Here is a 20,211-nt window from a genome sequence, read left to right as displayed (position 1 = left end):
AATTCACTTCACAATAAACCCAGACTTTTACAAAGTTTTGAGCAAATAAATGTAGTGCGTTTGAGTTGAATATTTAAACAAATGTTCCTGTACGACAGACATTTCATTTATGTCCAAATATTGGTGTCTTTCATTTCAATTATGTGAGTAATAGCCTCTGATTAACTATAATTCAAATGTGTCAATAATTTGAAAGCACTCATGTATATACACACCCCCCGTTACAGCAGCCAAAACTGCTATGTGGACCTCAATAAAAATGTCAGACACACCCTTGCTGTAGAGTATACATAAAAAAAGTAAAAAACACTAAAGCTAAACAGGGTGAAGCGTAAATATGTTTATTGTAATATTTATTTGCCTTTGAAGGTGCAGTTACTCTGCTTTATGCATCCGCCTGCAAACAAAAAAATTATATATATTAGTATGATAACTAAAGCATTAGGTACACCAGCAAAATCTTGCACAAGTATGAAAGAAACATTACAAAAGCAGGTGTCCAAAACTACTGAGGGCCACATACTGAAAAATCAAAGACTGATATTTTCAGCTTGTGCTGTAACTAATGGTATTGCCATTAATTCTACACCTTTATTTTTTTTATTTATTAGTATTTTTAAATGGAGGGGTGTTACCTCAACAAATCTCGAAATATAGAAAGCAGTCGCTGGCGTCGTGGCTTCCATTCACTCTCAGCTTCAAGTATTTTGGTTTTACCTCCATCTTGTGCTGTTAGCTCTTCAAAACTCAAAGTCTGGGAGCCGTCTGAGCTTTTGGACAACTGAATTTTGGAGTGAATTATTGGCAGCACGTTGTTGGTTCTCTTTTGGTGTGGAGCATATTTTGCATGGCTCTTGTCCGTTTTCTCAAGCAGCAGAGGTTGGTACAAGGGCCTGTTTGCACTTTGACCTTTCACATTGCTCAGGTTAATCTCCCGCTGTAGTGCATTCAGTGAACTGTCGCCCGCCAGTTGTGAAGCATCATTGCTCTCATGTTGCATCGGTTCAGGCAACACTAATTTCAGGCTGCCGATGGGGTCCTGCCTTACAACCACAACACCAATTGGCGGAGAAGACCACTGGGGTTCAGAGGTCCTTTCTTCCAGTGCTGCAGAGTCAGATTGCATGGAGTTCCAATCTAGTTCCAAGTCTGATGGCGCTGGTTTTTCTTCCATCTCCGCAATGACAAATGGACCAGTGCTGACAACAGCCTTTGCATCTGTTGTGACAAATTGCATTTAAGAATATTGATGCAGAATTGTTCCATTTTGTGTTAGACACGATTTGAAGAACAAACCATGGGGAAGGTGCTTAAATGACAGGCTTTTACACTTAGAGGTACAGCAGCTGCACACCTCCACATTTCCACTAAGTTCTTGCCACCTGAAATAAAGCCAAAATGGACCACATTAAAAAGGGTGCAAAAGCATTCAAATGTGTTTAGTTACTAAACTGCAAAAGTTTATTTGAAGATTCAAGCAGGGGCTGCAGGCTTTTTGTGGGCACAAACTACTGTAGATTGTGGACACCTCAGCCTTCAATTAGAGATGTGGCCGTGAAAATTAAGTCTCTTCCATGTATTTTCACCGTAAGACTAGAGCATGGGTGTCAAACTCATTTTAGCTCAGGGGCTGCATGGAGGAAAATCTATTCCCACGTGGTCCAAATGGGCAAAATAACTTAAAAATACAAGTACAACAACTTCAGATATTTGTCTTTGTTGTACTTCGGCCCAAAATAGAACAAGCACACTTTGAAAATGTACATATCAAATAATCCTTTTGACAAAACCCTTCAAGTTAGTTGAAAATTCTGTGGAAAAAATTGGCAGTTTCAAAACACAATGAAGAACACAATGAACTTAAACTTGATCTCAGTGTTTCTACAAAGCAATTAAACTTTAAGTCACAGCCCGTTTGGATTGAACAAAAAACAAAATAATCATGAATAAAAACACTTCTATGCATAAACAACCTTATTTGTCATTTCCACTGATCTCTTTTTATAAACACTTGCACAAAACCATTTATTTTCACAGAATTATATCATTGTGCAGTGTCTCATGCAGCATTTTAAGTGGAGTTACCAATTGTTTATTTTATGTTGGTCGAGGGGGAGGAGTTGCAGCCCGCTTTACCTCTTGCTTGGTATACTAGCTCGCCCAGATAAAAAACATTTTCTTGCCCAACAGAATTGCTATTGTGACATCCAGTGGACACATTTAGAACAGCAGTTTCTTTAATTGAAAAATGCAGCTCAATTTTACACTTAGCAAAACCTGTCTCACAGGCTGGATTGAACCCGTTTGACATCCCTGGACTAGAGGAAAACAGAGCGGGCGACAAGAATCTAACTGCTAAAGCTTCGAATGTAAAGCAGGGGTGATCGATCCAGATGTCGATACATGGTAGAGTAGGAGTATATAAAAGTAAAAACGATAGTGATTAGATCGATATTCCCGTTATTGCAAAATCTTTTGTTTTGGTCATTTTATAGTTTACAAACTCAGGTTGGAAACCTCAGGATATACAGGACGGCTTTGAGGGCAAAACCCAAATGATTAAAAAAGAAAAGGGAGTCACTCGCAGTCTTTGCTTAGTTATTGTGTTCTAGACACTTTATTTTTAAATTGTATGTAGCATTCAATAGCACACAATACATCTGATTGATATTAGCAAATAAGGCAAGCTTCATGAAAAAGTTATTTTATTTCGGTTAATCGCCATAAATAATTTTTAATTCTACAATCCAGGCATTTTCAAAACTGTGGTATGTGTACAAATAGTGGTACGCCAAAGAATCACTGATTCAAGTACAGTGTTTAGTTTTCCTACATTCAGAGTTACTGTTCAAACTGGGTAATGATAGTGGCCAAATATGTTTGTTAAATAAAAGCTCTGTGTTGTTTTTAAATCAATACTTAGGCCTACAGAGACAGGACCAAACATGGTGAAACTGTGTTTCAGTTCCTAGAATAGTCTTCCTGAAGATGTGAGACAGGCCTCAATGTTGGTAATGTTCAAATCCAGCCGGATAACACTTAAGTGTGCATATGACACTTGAAAGTATTTTATCTAGAGAATTTGACTGATTTTAATAAATTAGGATTGTTTTGATTGCATCTTCTGATTTTAATTTATTTTCCTTTTACATTTTCGGAAAAACACTGGATTGCCCTGTGTACAAATTGTGCTCTATAAAAAATGCTTTACCTTACAATGCAACTGTATTTTAATATTGGTCATTATGGTGGTACTTGGAGAGCCAAGTGTTTTCTGAAGTAGTACTTTGTTAAAAGTTTGAGAACCACTGCTATACTGTCAAAGTATCAGATCGAGACTTAAAATAGGATCAGAGGTCAAAAAACAAATCTGACCAGAATTAGGGGCCAACAATGTTGATTGGGACATCTACCTTTATTACTGGGATTTTATTGTGTATGTTGCTAATCAAATTTAATCGAAGGCTCCAAATGTCATGTGGCTTTTAACACCGGCCCTGTGTTCTTTGTAAAAAATAATAATTTTAGTCAATTATAACTAAAATAATTTATCATCCTCATTATTCCAAACTTGTTTTAGTTTTCCCTTTAGAAAGAGGTTAGCACACCCAAAGAGATTGGAGGCACCACATAAGATTGGACATCAATGTATGCAAATTTGCCAATACCTGGAGTTGACCAAGTCAAAGTTGCAGGATTTAGACCCAGTTGTTATCTTCTGGTCCGACACGAGCACCGTACAGTGAACGTACATCTTCAAAGAGGAGGGGTGAAGGCAGTTGACCGAAGCAGTAAAACATTTTTACCAAACTTACCTCTGAAATTAGATAAGTTGTGTTCAGTGCAAACTTCACCACATTTAAATAATGAGAGTCAATAAATTGTACTGCAGGATAAAGTGAATCCAGTGGGACTGTGCACCTGAAAGGAACATCAATTCATGTAAAAATGTGCATACATTGACATTACAATTATATTGGCTACTCACCCCTTATTGATGATGACTGCATGGCGAGGCTTAGTGTGAGGCTGCGGCGATGAGGAGACAAAGCATGACTTGATGAATAGACGCTGGTGAGGCCTGATTTTAGCAGCCACTTCCATATTGATGACTTGTCCTCGCGTGTAGATGTTGGACTCTGTTGGTCTCGACCACGAAGCTGCAGGATCAACGTTATGTGCTGCAGCTTTTACACCAATAACTTTTTCAGTTTTCTCCACTTACATGTCATTGCTTGTATGCTGACGTGTCTGCCATGATCAGGAAGTACTGCAGAGTCAGGCAGGCTAGGAGCTTTTGGCCTAAAACAAAAAACACTGTCAGATCAAGTTGAAATCTTTTAAGTATAGTAAGGGACAATGGGGTTTGTAATCACGTATCTCACCAGTGGGTGACGTGTCACATTTTGGAATGGAAATTTACAGAATTGGAGTCAGCGCTCACCTACACAGTCTTCTCTAGAGTAGACAACTGAAATATAGGGCCTGTTTTTTTCATATCGAGCTCCTCAGTATTTGTCTTCAAGGTTCTTACACAAAAGGTTTATAACAATTGTTACCCCCTTCCAAACTGTGAAGGAATGGCTATAGTTTACATTAACTAGCCAACTACAGTAGTTAGCCTTGATGCTAGCATAAAAAATTGCTTAGGTTGGGTGTCACGTACTGTATACAAATTTACTGGGTTATTGCATGCGATTAATAAAAATACAGATGGTTACCTGAAAGGCAGCATAGAATGCAATGTTCAAAGATGAGTGAGGAGACTCCAACAAGTGGCAAATTTCTCTTAAAAATACACCCCAAAGGCATTCTCAGATTAAATCTAAGATAATGTGCATATTCCATTTACACAGCACAAGTTTTAATATACCGTCTAAAAAGAAGAACACTTGAGGCAAAAGCTAGCAAGAACACGTAGATCGATAAGACAACGCTGGTGGACTATGTTATCAACTATACCACAGCTAAATTAAGCAACACTTTTTTAGCAACTGCGGTTTGTCCAAATTCAGAACCATTATTAATTTTCCATCCATCTTCTACCGCTTTTACTTTTGGGGTCATGGGGTGTTGAAGCCTATCCGATTTAAAAAAAAAAAGAAAAAAAAAAAAGAATTGACAGCACTAATATTCATACAGATCACATACCATACACAGGCTGGCCCAAATCCATTTCCTGCATGTTCCTTGCTCATTGTGTGAAAATGCATTAAGTTCTGCATTTTTAAATGTCACTTTTTTTTGCCCCCCCCCATTAAAGAACATTGTGACAACCAACCTCCGTTTTACCCCTATATAAAAGGCTTATGCAAACTGTAGAACATGGGATTTCAATCATTTTGAATCAATGAAAATGAATTGCAGGAAGTGGAATTGAATTGCAATTACTTACAGGAAAAATGCCACATTTAACAAAACCGTTTTGGCCTCAATACCAAAAATACTTTACAAACACTAAAATTAAACAAATTTCCTCAATTTCCTACAATATGAAAGTAATAGCCATGAATGTTATGCAGAAATTGGCTAAAATGCTAGCAAGATATTATCCATCACTTATTTTATACCAGGGGTTGATAGATATAACAATTGAAATTTAATGGACAATCAATTCTGCGCCCTTCAACTTGAATTGCAATTGTACTTCGCGTTTGCAACCTTAATTCAACTTCAAATGGAATTCTCCACGTGTGCAGTGTACACAAATGTATAGCTGTAACAAGTCTTTGTGCGCTTGTTACTGTGTATGTGAAATCTGATTTTCCACATACCTATTTGGGACACAGGAAACATGCACAGTAGAAGGTGTGAGCCTCCTGGAATTAAAGTGGAGAGCATTGGAGAGCACGTCCAAGCCATTCTGCATCTGTTAGATAATAAAGACTTAGAAAACATGCATAGAATAGAATCGGCATATGAATCTGGATCTGGTCAACAAACTTCATGACTTGTTCCACACTGATCAAAGCTGTAAGTGAACATCAGCTGGTTTGGTAGCTCGCTGTTACTGTAGCAGCCGTCACCCAACTGGATCTCTCCTCTGCTGAGAGTGACATCACCCACATTTTTGTCCACCAGCAGTATTAGTTCACTTTCGTCACAATAAACTTGCACCTCAGGTACATTCATTAGAGGAGAGAGCTCTGCAAACATTTCAAAGTCCGGAATCGTGGTCCTCCAGGAGCTGAAGATGCTATCAAACGGGCCAAAATCATTGCTTATTTCAAACGGAAAAGGCAGGATGTTTTGGAAAAATCCTTGCACATGCTGTGAAAATACAGTCTCTGCTGAATGAATCCAAAAAAGACAGAAAAAAAACTTCAGACCCTCCATTGCAAAGCTCAAAGTGGATCAACCACTCTGAAGATTGTGAGAACACATGTGTCATTAATAATAAGCATCACCAGGTGCTGCCAATCAAGTCAGGCTAAGCAGAAGTGGGGCATTCAACATAACAATTGTTTCGCAACAGAGTAAGGCCTATATGATTGAAATATTAAACAATACAACTGATGCCAGCAAAATGCTATGCAAGTTGGTCTGATTGCTTATTTAGTACAATTTTAAAATTAATTTAAGCTACAACCATTTAAATAAGGAGGGTGGCCAAGGGACCATTTCCTGTCCCCAGCTCAAGTTTTGTTGGCTCGCAGTAGTAATTGACAGTAAAAATGTAAAAAAAACAAGAAAAAAAAACAGACGTAATGTAATGAGAAAAAGCTGAAACGTGTATACTAATAACTAATAATAATATGCCTTGTCACCTAAAACCAAAGCTGACACAAAGTTTTGTCTTTAAATTATTATGTGTTTTTATGGCTGCTGGATTAAAAAAAAAAAGATTTTAGTTTTTTAAGAATCTATTTTTTGAAAGATGTTTTTTACGCCATCTCAGCGCTTACTCGCTGTGCATATATGTCAGCAGCTTTTATAACCTCTAATCTATTTGAAACAATTGTATCATAATTTTTATATTAAATATATACATATATTTTATATTATATATTGGGGACGGCGTGGTGCGGTTGGGAGAGTGGCCGTGCCAGCAATCTGAGGGTTCCTGGTTCAATCCCCACCTTCTACCAACCTCGTCACGTCCGTTGTGTCCTTGAGCAAGAGACTTCACCCTTGCTCCTGATGGGTCGTGGTTAGGGCCTTGCATGGCAGCTCCCGCCATCAGTGTGTGAATGTGTGTGTGAATGGGTGAATGTGGAAATAGTGTCGAAGCGCTTTTGAGTACCTTGAAGGTAGAAAAGCGCTATACAAGTATAACCCATTTACCATTTAAATAAAACTATTATATATAAATATTGAGAATCGATCAAATTGTCACCCCAAGAATTGGAATCGAATTAAAATATGAAAACCTCCCTTGCATGCTTTGACTTTTCAGTTTGCGGCACAAAAAGTTTGAACACCACTGATTTAAATTCTTCACATATGTTGTAATTTTGTTTTACATATTTGCTACTGTAATCCCAACTATATTTGAGGTAAATTTTCTAAAAAAAAGTTGTTACATTTTTACTCAGTCCTAATACCCTAACACAACACCGCTTTAAACATTTGGAATGTTTCAGTGCAATTCTGTTACCTAAATTCTTTTTTTTATTTTAATTTTTGTTGAATCACTGTAATGTGTTTAGTGTCAACACGCTATGAGATAACATGTTATATTTCATGAATTTTATCACTTTAGATTTTCCAGTATTACTTATTGGCAAATTATTGTTACTTTTAATCCTGTTACTAAAATTGGTCATCTTCGCCCTATGGGCCAATAAACATTATGAGTAGTTGGATATGTGTATTATCAGATTTAGAGAAATTTTAATTTTGTGAGTTGCAACAAGCAAATGGAATGCTTTCAGTGGAATGTCCTTTCAACTCTATAATTTACAATAGGATAGTAATTTCATCCATTTTGTATCGTGATGTTACTTACATTTATTAACTTAATAAACATGAGTCATGATTAAAACAAATCAAAGTTTATTTATATAGCCTTTAAAAAAAAGTGCCTCAAAAGGGCTGCACAAACCACAATGAAATCACTGGTCTGAACACACATCCGGGCAAGGAAAAACTTAAAACCCAAAATGGGAGAACAGAGTCCTTGGGAAGGGGCCGCAGATGTGGGTAGTTATTGCAAATGATTCATGATAATATGAGAGTTCAGTCCATTGGGGGCAAGCAGAGGGTTGTAAGAGGTCTCCGTCAAGGTCATATCAAAACTTAATCGTTTTAATTTCAATATCAAACATTGATGATTGAACTTTTATTGTAATAGTTGATAGCAGGGCTGCCCCTAGGCTAAAAAATATATTTTTCATACTTTTTAATCAAACTTAAATTTAATTTATGCATGTTTTGTGGTAACAAAAATAATGGGGAATAAAAAAAAAATTGTAAGATAAAATACCAATTTTAACATACCGTATGTTTCGGACCATAGAGCGCACTGAATGATAAGGCGCGCTGCCAATGAGCGGGTCTATTCAGATGTATTTCCATACAAAAGGCGCAACAAATTGTAAGACCCATTAAAGGTGTCATATTATGATGCATTTTTCTACATTTAAAACACTTTCTTGTGGTCTACGTAACATGTAATGGTGTTTTTTTGGTCAAAATGTTGCATCTATTATGTTTTAAAGACCATCGTTAAGCCGCTTTTTTCGTCATCAGGATGCGCCATTTTGTGGGCGGTCTTATTTACGTGGTTCCACTTCGACAGCATCTTCTCATTTTTTGTTGTAGTTTTTGGCGCTCCCATAGCGAGTCTACTGACAGATGTCAGAACTACAGTATACACTATTTTATATTAGAAATGACAACAGCGGATGATGCATGCCCCGCAAAAAAGGAGCTTATTGACTACGGCACAGGCTACACAGGCACACATTTTCCGAACTTATGCAGATCCCAAATACACATTAGCAGGTACCAATAGGTAAGAAAAGTTGATTTTGCATAATAAGGCGAAACAAAACGCCACATGTATTCCAATAGGTGCCATTTTGGGGTCCTTATGTACACACACACACACACTCCATAATACCCGTATGTTGAAGCACAGCACGTCTGACTACGGTAGCCGTATTGCGCTGACAATCCATCAAGTGGTGCGGCTCAGTAGCTTACCAAAGTCTACAAATCTCTTATGAGATTGCCATCTACTGGTCACACTTATTACACCATGTATCAAATATAATTGCTTCGAGGTTGGTAAGCACAACCAGAATTCAGTTACACAAGACACTGTCGATTTGAGAAAATTAAAGGATTTTAACAGCGCCTTATAGTCCGAGAAATACGGTAATTAAAAACCTTCCTAAATCAGGTCAGACCAAGATTTGAGCTCAGTACCTGTCTCACAATAAAATGACTAACACTGTACCCCACAGGAGCTAGTTGCATTTGTGTTGGGAAGTTTGACATTATATCTTATCAGTGACGGAGCAGGAAGCGGCTCGAAATGTTTGCGGTAAAATTTCAGATGAAGCGCCCCTTAATTAATTAATTATACACGCAAAACGCCCCTTCATGCCCAATGGCTGGCATGGCGCATGATCAATATGTATAGGGTGGGGCGGCCATGGTTGATACACAAGAGCCTAATTAATAACAATACCAACTAGTTTAAATCAATTTGCATAATTAGCATGACTGAAATCTGGTGAACTTGTTCATCCATCCATCCATTTTCTACCGCTTATTCCCTTTGGGGTCGCTGGAGCCTATCTCAGCTACAATCAGGCGGAAGGCGGGGTACACCCTGGACAAGTCGCCACCTCATCACAGGGCCAACACAGATAGACAGACAACATTCACACTCACATTCACACACTAGGGCCAATTTAGTTTTGCCAATGTGAGACAATATTTAGAACAAAAGGTATAATACTAATAATGTAACAATACGCTTAATCTTCTTCGCCCTCTTCCTCGCCTTCCCCTTCATCCTCCGCACTGGCGTCCTGGTACTGCTGGTACTCGGACACCAGATCATTCATGTTGCTCTCGGCTTCGGTGAACTCCATCTCGTCCATGCCTTCGCCCGTGTACCAGTGCAGGAAGGCCTTCCGACGCAGCATGGCTGTGAACTGCTCAGAGATACGTTTGAACATGTCCTGGATGGCGGTGGTGTTGCCGATGAAGGTGACGGCCATCTTGAGGCCGCGGGGAGGAATGTCGCAGACGGCGGTCTTGACGTTGTTGGGGATCCACTCGACGAAGTAGCTGCTGTTCTTGTTCTGCACGTTGAGCATCTGCTCGTCCACCTCCTTCATGGACATGCGCCCCCGGAAAATGGTGGCCACGGTCAGGTAGCGGCCTTGACGCGGGTCGCACGCCGCCATCATGTTCTTGGCGTCGAACGCTTGCTGGGTGAGTTCGGCAACGGTTAGAGCTCGGTACTGCTGGCTCCCCCTGCTGGTCAGGGGGGCAAAGCCCGGCATGAAGAAGTGTAAACGGGGGAAAGGCACCATGTTGACGGCCAGTTTTCGGAGGTCGGCGTTGAGCTGACCCGGGAAGCGTAGGCAGGTGGTGACGCCGCTCATGGTGGAGGAAACCAGGTGGTTCAGGTCTCCGTAAGTGGGCGTGGTCAGCTTGAGCGTGCGGAAACAGATGTCGTAGAGAGCCTCGTTGTCGATGCAGTAGGTTTCATCTGTGTTCTCAACCAGCTGGTGGATGGACAGGGTGGCGTTGTACGGCTCCACCACCGTGTCGGACACCTGGTGAAAACACACAACTTCAATCATCGCACTCACGCTGTATCACAAAGACGCTCACCTTAGGTGAAGGCACCACGCTGAACGTATTCATGATCCTATCAGGGTATTCCTCACGGATCTTGCTGATGAGCAAGGTTCCCATGCCTGATCCTGTTCCACCGCCGAGGGCATGTGTGAGCTGGTAACCTTGCAGGCAGTCGCAGTTTTCCGACTCTTTGCGCACAACATCCAGGACCGAGTCCACCACCTCAGCTCCCTCGGTGTAATGACCTTTGGCCCAGTTGTTACCAGCACCGCTTTGACCTACGCGGGAGACAGCACTACTTTCGTAAACCAGCCTGACCTAAATGTACGACATTAACATAGCTTTTAATTAACCCACCAAACACAAAATTGTCAGGTCGAAATATCTGGCCAAACGGTCCAGATCTCACAGAGTCCATGGTGCCTGGTTCCAAGTCCACAAGAACAGCACGCGGCACATATTTGCCTCCTTTATCCACAACAATACAAGTCAGAAATGAAGAGAAAGCAATAAAATTCATTAATAGTTAGTCGACGTTGTTGACAAAAATCGTAATTAAATTTGTCACATACAAATTATTTTGTCAGTGACATCATTCGTCGTGTTTTTTTGGACGGAACCGACGACTTAGCATTACCAGTGCTACCAACAAGTAGTGTTGCCAACTCCCAGATTAAAAGACACTTTAAAAGGCTGGTCAACCCCATTTTTTTAGTGTCACTATCAAAGCAGGGCCCACTATTTGTGCTAAGGACTAGGAGACATCAGTACTATACTGACAACAAGAGAGCAGAGTTGCTAAATGACACTTCTAAGAAAAAGTGAGCAAGCACTATTAAAAGGGCTGTTTGCAACATTTATACAGATGTCTAGAAGGCGCCAACTTTTCAGTGTTTTACAGTGTATCTCGGCCTCTATAGCTACTTGTACATAATGACTTAATTTAGGTACGTACAGCCGTGGTCAAACGTTTATATACACTTGTAAAGAACATAATGTCATGGCTGTCTTGAGTTTCCAATAACGTCTACAACTCTTATTTTTTTTGTGATAGAGTGATTGGAGCACATACTTGTTGGTCACAAAAAAACATTCATGAAGTTTGGTCCTTTTAGGAATTTATTATGGGTTTACTGAAAATGTGACCAAATCTGCTGGGTCAAAAGTATACATACAGCAATGTTAATATTTGGTTACATGTCCCTTGGCAAATTTCACTGCAATTAGGCACTTTTGGTAGCCACCCACAAGCTTCTGGCAAGCTTCTGGTTTAATTTTTGACCACTCCTCTTGACAAAATGGTGCAGTTCAGCTAAATGTTGCTTTTCTGACATAGACCTGTTTCTTCAGCATTGTCCACACGTCCCAGTCAGGACTTTGGGAAGGCCATTCTAAAACCTTAATTCTAGCCTGATTTAGCTATTCCTTTACCACTTTTGACGTGTGTTTAGGGTCATTGTCCTGTTGGAACACCCAACTGCACTCAAGACTCAACCTCCGGGCCCATGATTTTAGGTTGTCCTGAAGAATTTAGAGGTAATCCTCCTTTTTCATTGTCCCATTTAAAGCACCAGTTCCATTGGCAGCAAAACTAGGCCCAGAGCATAATACTACCACTACCATGCTTGACGGTAGGTCAGGTTTCATCTGACCACAGAACTTTCCTCCAGAAGGTCTTATCTTTGTCCAGGTGATGTCAGATTTGCTTTAGGTGTTAGCTACTAACAGTCATTGAATGTATATTCTATCATAACATGACTGAAAATTGTTTGTTGCTTCTCTTGGACTGCTTTTGTATTTGTGCATGTGCTACCTGCGCATAAGTGTTGACGATTTTATTTGGGCCGGTACATTTTTTTAAATTTCATATGCTACCCGGTGGTGTTTTTGTTATATTTTTTACTTTGAAAAATTTTGCTGTGAGGAAGTTGCAAACAGCACCATTAAGTTAGCATGTACCTCATTGACGTGATTTCCCCATGTAGCTTAACCAAAACGACCTTTTAACTTTTCCAATCGCTGCCTTTTTTCTTTAAAAGGAAAATTGTCACTGCGGTCGGAAGTCACGTTTGTAGTCTGATTGCCAGAAGTTAGGCTGAGGCAGAGTGTTGCGAAGCTGTCATCTATTGATATTTTACAGACAATTTTTTAATTGTCACGGTAACAAAATACAGGACACAGTGTGTACCTTGACAGCTCAATATGGAACACAAACTTTTGTTTCTAAATATGGGATGATTACATTTTTCCAAGGGACAGTTGGCAAAACTACCGACAAGCATAGGGAATTGATAAATGGCTGTTGGAACCGCAATAACACCGCAAGCGAAACCATCAAAATTATGGGAATAATTCACCCTAAACACATATAAAACAATATATCAACTTGCTCAATTTGCAAAGCGGGCTTTGCTTTTCATGGCAGTGCATCTGTGATGCTGGATCATTTAAAGCGGAAGCATGTCCAATGGGACAGGTGTTAGCTTGTTAGCTAGCTAGCTAAAAGAGAACCTGAGTTATATGTGAAAAATAGTTTTAACTACCATTTTAGCTCAAGTCCACTTGTTAAACTTTGTATTTATTTTTGATGAAGCTAGATAGTGTGTTAGCTAGCCAGCTAACAAGAGAGATGGTGTGAACATTTTACCTAAAGTCTACTAGCTAAACTTTATTTTTGACAAAGCTAGAGAGCTTATTAGCTGCCTAGCTAACAAAAGACAGACAGAGTTGTGTGAAAAATTGTTTTAACTATCATTTTTAGCTAAAGTCCACTAGCTAAACTTGGGCTTTCTTTTTGAGGACGCTGCAATAGCTTCTTAGCTAGCTAGCTAACAACAGAGAGATGTGTATGTGTGGAAAAAATGTTTAATTTTGGCTAATGTCTGCAAACTAAACTGTCTGTATTTTGGAGGAAAATAAATAGCTTGTTAGCTCGCTAACAACAAATAAATGGAGTCATGTGAAAAATAGTTTTATCTATAATTTTATCCCAACATTGTCTTTCTTTTCAGGGAGCTAGATAATGCTGGTGTTTTTTGCTGCTATTCCGACTTTTTCGTTTTTATCAGCACTTTGCCTGTCCTTGCTTTTAAATGGAAACATGTTTAAGTAGGAGCTATTTCTATTGTTGCAGCAGCACAATTCATAAATGAATATTTCTGAATGAAGTACAATAATCTCTCACCACATTACGTTTCAAGTATTGCAGCTTCACCATATCGCAGATTTATTTTGGTTATATTTTTAAAGCATATTTTAGTTTTTTGGTCCTAAATAAAGCAGTTTCAAGCATAAATTGGCGAAACAAAGGACATGTATCAATTGGAGGAGACCAAACCAATCAGAGCGCTCGCTGTTCAGTATCATGTATCATCATTATTTCAAGAGGGCTCAAACAGTTTACAGTCTAGCTATGAATATACTTGATTTATATTAATTATTGCGGGAATTAATTTATGGTGGTCACGTCCAGAATTAATTAACAGTGATAAACTAGGAACAACTGGTATCTTTGTTGTCTATATTGTTAGTTAGCAATGCATAAAGATATCTCAAGCTAGATGTAAAATTGCTACATTAGAGACCGCAAAATGTTGCATAATCCAATAAGTCAACTAAATTGTTTAGATTATCGATGATTAATCAGCTACTAAAATAGTCGTTAGTTGCAGCCCTGATGGACAACAATGTGCTGTTTGGGTGTCAGTAGAGAGTACCTGTCGCTTCATTATAGTAAACGTTGATCCTGTCCAGCTGCAGGTCACTGTCTCCATGGTAGGTCCCCGTGGGATCGATGCCATGCTCGTCACTAATCACTTCCCAGAACTGCGAGATTGAAAAGAAAGCAATCAAAAGAGTACAGTACTATTTGTACAATGTAAGTACAGGATATAAAAGTATGTAAGAACAGGTCAGTTTGCTCTTTGGAATTCGTAGGATTTTCTTCCATTTCTAACCTACAAAACCCAAAACCAGTCAAGTTGGCACGCTGTGTAAATCGTAAATAAAAACAGAATACAATGATTAGCAAATCCTTTTCAGCCTCTATTCAATTGAATACACTGCAAAGACAAGATACTTAATGTTCGAACTGGAAAACATTATTTTTTGCAAATATTAGCTCATTTGGAATTTGCAGCCTGCAACATGTTTCAAAAAAGCAGGCGCAAGTGGCAAAAAGTTAAGGAATGCTCAACAAACACTAATTTGGAACATCCCACAGGTGAACAGGCTAATTAGAAACAGGTGTGTGCCATGATTGGGTATAAAAGCAGCTTCCATGAAATGCTCAGTCATTCACAAACAAGGATGGGCCGTGGGTCACCACTTTGTGAACAAATGCGTGAGCAGGTTGTCGAACAGTTTAAGAACATTTCTTAATGAGCTATTGCAAGGAATTTAGGGATTTCACCATCTAAAGTCTGTGATATCATCGAAAGGTTCAGAGAATCTGGAGAAATCACTGCACAAAAGCGATGATGTTGATCCCTCAGGCGGTACTGCATCAAAAAGCGACATCAGTGTGTAAAGGATATCATCACATGGGCTCAGGAACACTTCAGAAAACCACTGTCACTAAATACAGTTTGTCGCTACATCTGTAAGTGCAAGTCAAAACTCTACTATGCAAAGCGAAAGCCATTTATCAACAACACCCAGAAACTTCGCTGAGCCGGAGCTCATCTAAGAAGGACTGATGCAAAAAGGAAAAGTGTTCTGTGGTCTGACAAGTCCACATTTCAAATTGTTTTTGGAAACTGTGGACGTTGTGTCCTCCGGAACAAAGAGGAAAAGAACCATCTGGATTGTGTTCAAAAGCCAGAATCTGTGATGGAATGGGGGTGTATTAGTGCCCAAAGCATGGGTAAGTTACACATCTGTGAAGGCACCATTGATGCTGAAATGTACATACAGGCTTTGGAGCAACATATGTTGCCATTCAAGCAACGTTATCATGGACGCCCCTGCTTATTTCAGCAAGACAATGCCAAGCCATGTGTTACAACAACTTGGCTTCATATTAAAAGAGTGCAGGTACTAGACTGGCCTGCCTGTAGTCCAGACCTGTCTCCCATTGAAAATGTGTGGCACATTATAAAGTTAAAAAATGCGACAACGGAGACCCCTGTTGAACAACTTAAGCTGTACATCAAGCAAGAATGGGAAAGAATTCCACCTGAAAAGCTTCAAAAATTGGTCTCCTCAGTTCCCAAATGTTTACTGAGTGTTGTTAAAAGGAAAGGCCATGTAACCCAGTGGTAAAAAATGCCCCTGCCAACTTGTTTGCAATGTGTTGCTGCCATTAAATTCTAATGATTATTTGCCCCCCCAAAAAAGAGTTTCTCAATTTGAACATTGAGTATCTTGTCTTTGCAGTCTATTCAATTGAATATAAGTTGAAAAACATTTGCAAATCATTGTATTCTGTTTTTATTTACGAATTACACAACGTGCCAACTTCACTGGTTTTGAGTTTTGTAAATCTTCTGCAAGTATTAAATAAGTAAAAATGCCAAAATATCCGTTCTCGTTCACCCAAAAGGTAGTTGATGGGGTTGAGGTCGGTGATCTCAAGTTCATACACCACTCACCCAACTGTGTTTGACAGACAAAAAAACGCCAAAAAAAGTATTCCCCTCAATGGAATTATTGTCCACAATCTGGGTCGACCCTCCATATACGCAGATCACGCGTGTATGTGCATGAGGCCGCGATCCTATTGCATGTCAGATGTTAATGAATGACAGTGCGTTTCATTTAAAATTTTACCACACGTCTAACTAGTCACTGCTAGGAATATAATAAAAACATGTCTCCTTGTAGTAGAACTGTCTCCTGTGGCGCACAGCATTAGTGCATGTCTTTCCAGCCTGAAATAGGCTAGGATGGTTTATACATTTCAGGTTTTTTTTATGTTATTTTGCACACAAAAGCATTTCCCCTTAATTTAATGTGCTACAAAATAATGCATCAAATTGAATTAAAGTTGGATTAAAAGAAGATAAACGTTGTTTTACATAAATACAAAAGTGAAAATTTTTTTGTAACCGGGTGGATGCTTCAAATATATAAATGTATAATATACAATTGAAAAAGTTACTAGTAAATTCTGCTTAGGATTTCAATTTAGCCTGGAGCAGTCCATGTCCCCTGGCACGCTGTGTTAGTGCTGCAGGGCACTGGGTTCAAATCTTATTTTGCCCTAAATAAAATCATTATTGAAACATTTAGTTTTAGTACAAAACATGCATGAAATTAATTTAAAGTTGATTAAAAAAGTATAACAATATTTTCACACAAAATTAAAGTCTGCTTTGGGCCTCAATGTTGCCAGGGACGACCCTGTGCACCTTTTTTGATTGATTGAAACTTTTATTAGTAGATTGCACCAGGGGCGTCACTAGCTTTTAAGGACAGGGGGGGCTTAGCCCCCAGGAGATGCACAGGATGTGAGCGAACGTAGCGCACGAGCACAAAACTTCACAAACGGCTTACAAAGATTTAGAAATTAATCATTGTTATTATTATTATTTCAGTGGGTTTATTTTCAATGTGTGTTCAGTACAACAACAAACATGGGTTTGCACAGTGACATTTTGTTTACAGCATCAACAAGAAACAATTACTTGCATGATCCTTCAAGACACACTGAAACACAATGAAAGTCATGGCATTAGCCTCTATGTTATTCATTCACAAATTAGAGGCTAATGCCACGACTTTAGCTCACAATACAATAATTGTTTGTTCCCAAATATTTTGAAGTTGCACAGATTACATTTTGGGCACATATGTGACTAAAATGGTTGTAAATTCAAGCCCTGGAAATATTACTTAATTACTTGAATTAAAGTAATATCTGGATCGGGATAATTTGGCTTGTATATATATATATATATATATATATATATATATATATATATATATATATATATATATATATATATATATATATATATATATATATATTATGGCAAGCCGTTAAGGAAATTAAATATATATGGAAGTCTGAATAGAAATGAGAAACTTTTATATATACTGTAAATAAGAAAGACTTAGAGTCCGACTGTCTGCTGATCTGAAAAAGAGCCAAAGCTGTCAAAGAGCTGAGGGACCATCTTCAAAGTGCAATGCTGAAACAAATAATGCAAACAATAAAATGTAACTTCCAGGGCTTGAGATCAACGTAGTCCTGTTGTCACGGGGACGGTAAAAAAAATGCACGGGACGAAATTAAATGCTCCCCGGGACGATGGCTTTTAACCATTTTCTTTCTTTTTCTTTTTATGTATTTATTCATTTTACATTTTATATTAAATGTCTTGGTTTTTCCACCCTCTGAAAATCCTATGAAATGTTTAACAAGCCATCCTATAATAATACAACAGCTATTAATGTAACAATACAATAAAACAAATATATTTAATGATGTTCTTTTCATTATTTTAACTGTATATCGATTCTACAAGAAACACAAAACTTAAAAACTAAATTATTTACAATTGCAGACACAAGGTTCTTGTTCTGCAGTGCTGTGTGCTAATGTGCTTCGTACACCTGCAGGACCGCAAGGAAGGTCGCAGAGAAAATGCGGATTGGATTTTGAGTGATGTGGGCATTTTCTCTATGAACAAGTGGAATGGATTGGATACCGACGCACTAAAGGGGCTCTCTATCTTACGCTATGAAGTGAGGGGAAACTGAGTAAATAATGACAGGTTATATGATTATTTATTTAAACTCATATTCGGGCCACTTTATAAGAAATATGTCGGCATGTATTTGTTTTTTTTTAACACCAAATTATTTAGGGGGGCTTAAGAACATTTTAGGGGGGCTTGAGCCCCCCTAAAATAGGCCTAACAACGCCAATGGATTGCACAGTGAAGTACATATTCCGTACAATTGACCACTAAATGGTAACACCCGAATAAGTGTTTCAACTTGTTAGTCGGGGTCCACTTAAATTGATTCATGATACAGATATATACTATTTTCATAATACAGTCATCACACAAGATAATCATCAGAGTATATACAATGAATTATTTACATTATTTACATACATTACTAAATACAACACAGGGGTGATTTTAAGGTGTCTCAGTACTTTTGTTTTGAGTCTTTCTTCATGCCCTCAATGAGAATAATGTATAAAATGAATGTATAAATAGTCATATTTGCAAATAAATTGTTAACTGACTTACTTTGGCACCAATCTGGTTTCCACACTGGCCAGCCTGAATATGAACAATTTCTCTCATTGTGCACGCAAAGGATGGAACAATAAAATAAGTTTGGGAACGTTGGAGATCTTCTTGCTTCCTCTTCTTGAGATGTTTGTACAGTGCCTGCGCTGTAGCGCCGCAGCCCAAGGAGAGCGTGGCCCTGTGGCCCCACCACCACACAGAGCACCTCCCTCTGTCACAGAGATGCACGCTGGCCACAAGTAGACGGGAACGTAGGAGCGCGCACACTGGTGACGCGTGCACGTCGACTTTTCTGCCTGGCGTCTGACAGAGGGCGCTGTCTCTACATTACAGCTGTATAATGGCAATGTTTGTCTATGTATACCAACTTGAATCATTTATAACATGCCTTTAATCGTAAGCGGTATATTTACAAACGGCATTTTATTTTGGTAGTGTCACGTGAGCTTTTACGTCTAAAGGGCCCATACAGGAAGTGTTTACTCAAACCGCAGCTTGAGGGCGTGTTTTCCTCCGTAAAATGTGCTTTGAAATAATGAAACCCATGGTATTTTATTGTATCATAACATTAATAACACATAAAGTATGAAGAAATAATGACATTGCTTTGAAAGTGTGATACATATGTAAGCTTACTCAATGGAGTGTTTCATAATGAGCTACTTTGTCTACTTATTAAATCATACGTTTTAGTTGAACAGAATTCAGTGCAAATACTTATGCATTCAAGTATCATGTGTACAATTGTAGGTGTACAGGACAAAACAACTATTTCAATCATACTGAGACTGGCTTTTTTGTAACTTTTTTGGCGCATGGTGCCTCTATTTCCCACGATGCATTGCGTGTTCGTCAAGGCGTCTGGCGAGCTCCATAGACATCTTATAAGTAGACGCAGCATTGGCTGCTGTGACGCGAGAAATTCGGCCGCCATCTTGAAGTGGTGATGAGGAGCCGGCGAGCAGCCTAAACTGACAGTTGACAGGTAGAAAACAAAGACGCCGGGCTGGTGTTCAGCGTTTTCCTGCTCAAATGAGCGGACTGTTGAAAATAGTAATCGGGAGATTAATTTTCACAAGTAAGATTTAATTAACATACTTTTGGTTGTATTTTGTGAAAATACTATTACCACAGAGTTGAGAAAGAGCAAAGATCTTCAATAGTACTGAAATCGTAGCCGCTAGCAAACAAGAGTATGACCATAATAGAATTGCTTGTCAATGAAATTAATTAAATT

General features: G+C 38.8%; 2 protein-coding genes across 2 annotated transcripts; both read right to left on the bottom strand.

Annotated features, from left to right (window-relative positions):
• Window positions 1–325: 325 nt before the first annotated feature.
• zpcx (zona pellucida protein C) lies at window positions 326–6,396 on the bottom strand. Its single transcript, XM_062041829.1, has 9 exons — window positions 5,944–6,396; window positions 5,775–5,869; window positions 4,226–4,302; window positions 3,989–4,160; window positions 3,816–3,921; window positions 3,669–3,754; window positions 1,297–1,382; window positions 636–1,218; window positions 326–397 (listed from the first exon to the last, which is right to left on the bottom strand). Exons 1-9 carry the CDS (start codon window positions 6,334–6,336, stop codon window positions 376–378), a joined length of 1,620 nt encoding a protein of 539 aa, XP_061897813.1. The 5' UTR covers window positions 6,337–6,396; the 3' UTR covers window positions 326–375.
• Window positions 6,397–8,048: 1,652 nt separating this feature from the next.
• Window positions 8,049–19,092, bottom strand: LOC133646462 (tubulin beta-4B chain-like). The gene is made up of 5 exons (XM_062041830.1): window positions 18,972–19,092; window positions 14,481–14,589; window positions 11,122–11,232; window positions 10,798–11,042; window positions 8,049–10,739 (listed from the first exon to the last, which is right to left on the bottom strand). The coding sequence occupies exons 1-5, from the start codon at window positions 19,026–19,028 to the stop codon at window positions 9,930–9,932; spliced, it is 1,332 nt and encodes a 443-aa protein (XP_061897814.1). The 5' UTR covers window positions 19,029–19,092; the 3' UTR covers window positions 8,049–9,929.
• Window positions 19,093–20,211: the final 1,119 nt, after the last annotated feature.

This window comes from Entelurus aequoreus, linkage group LG03, assembly GCF_033978785.1.
Source record: "Entelurus aequoreus isolate RoL-2023_Sb linkage group LG03, RoL_Eaeq_v1.1, whole genome shotgun sequence".
Lineage (NCBI taxonomy): Eukaryota > Metazoa > Chordata > Actinopteri > Syngnathiformes > Syngnathidae > Entelurus > Entelurus aequoreus.
Note: the sequence above shows the minus strand (reverse complement) of the source record. Positions and strands in the feature narration are given on the sequence as shown.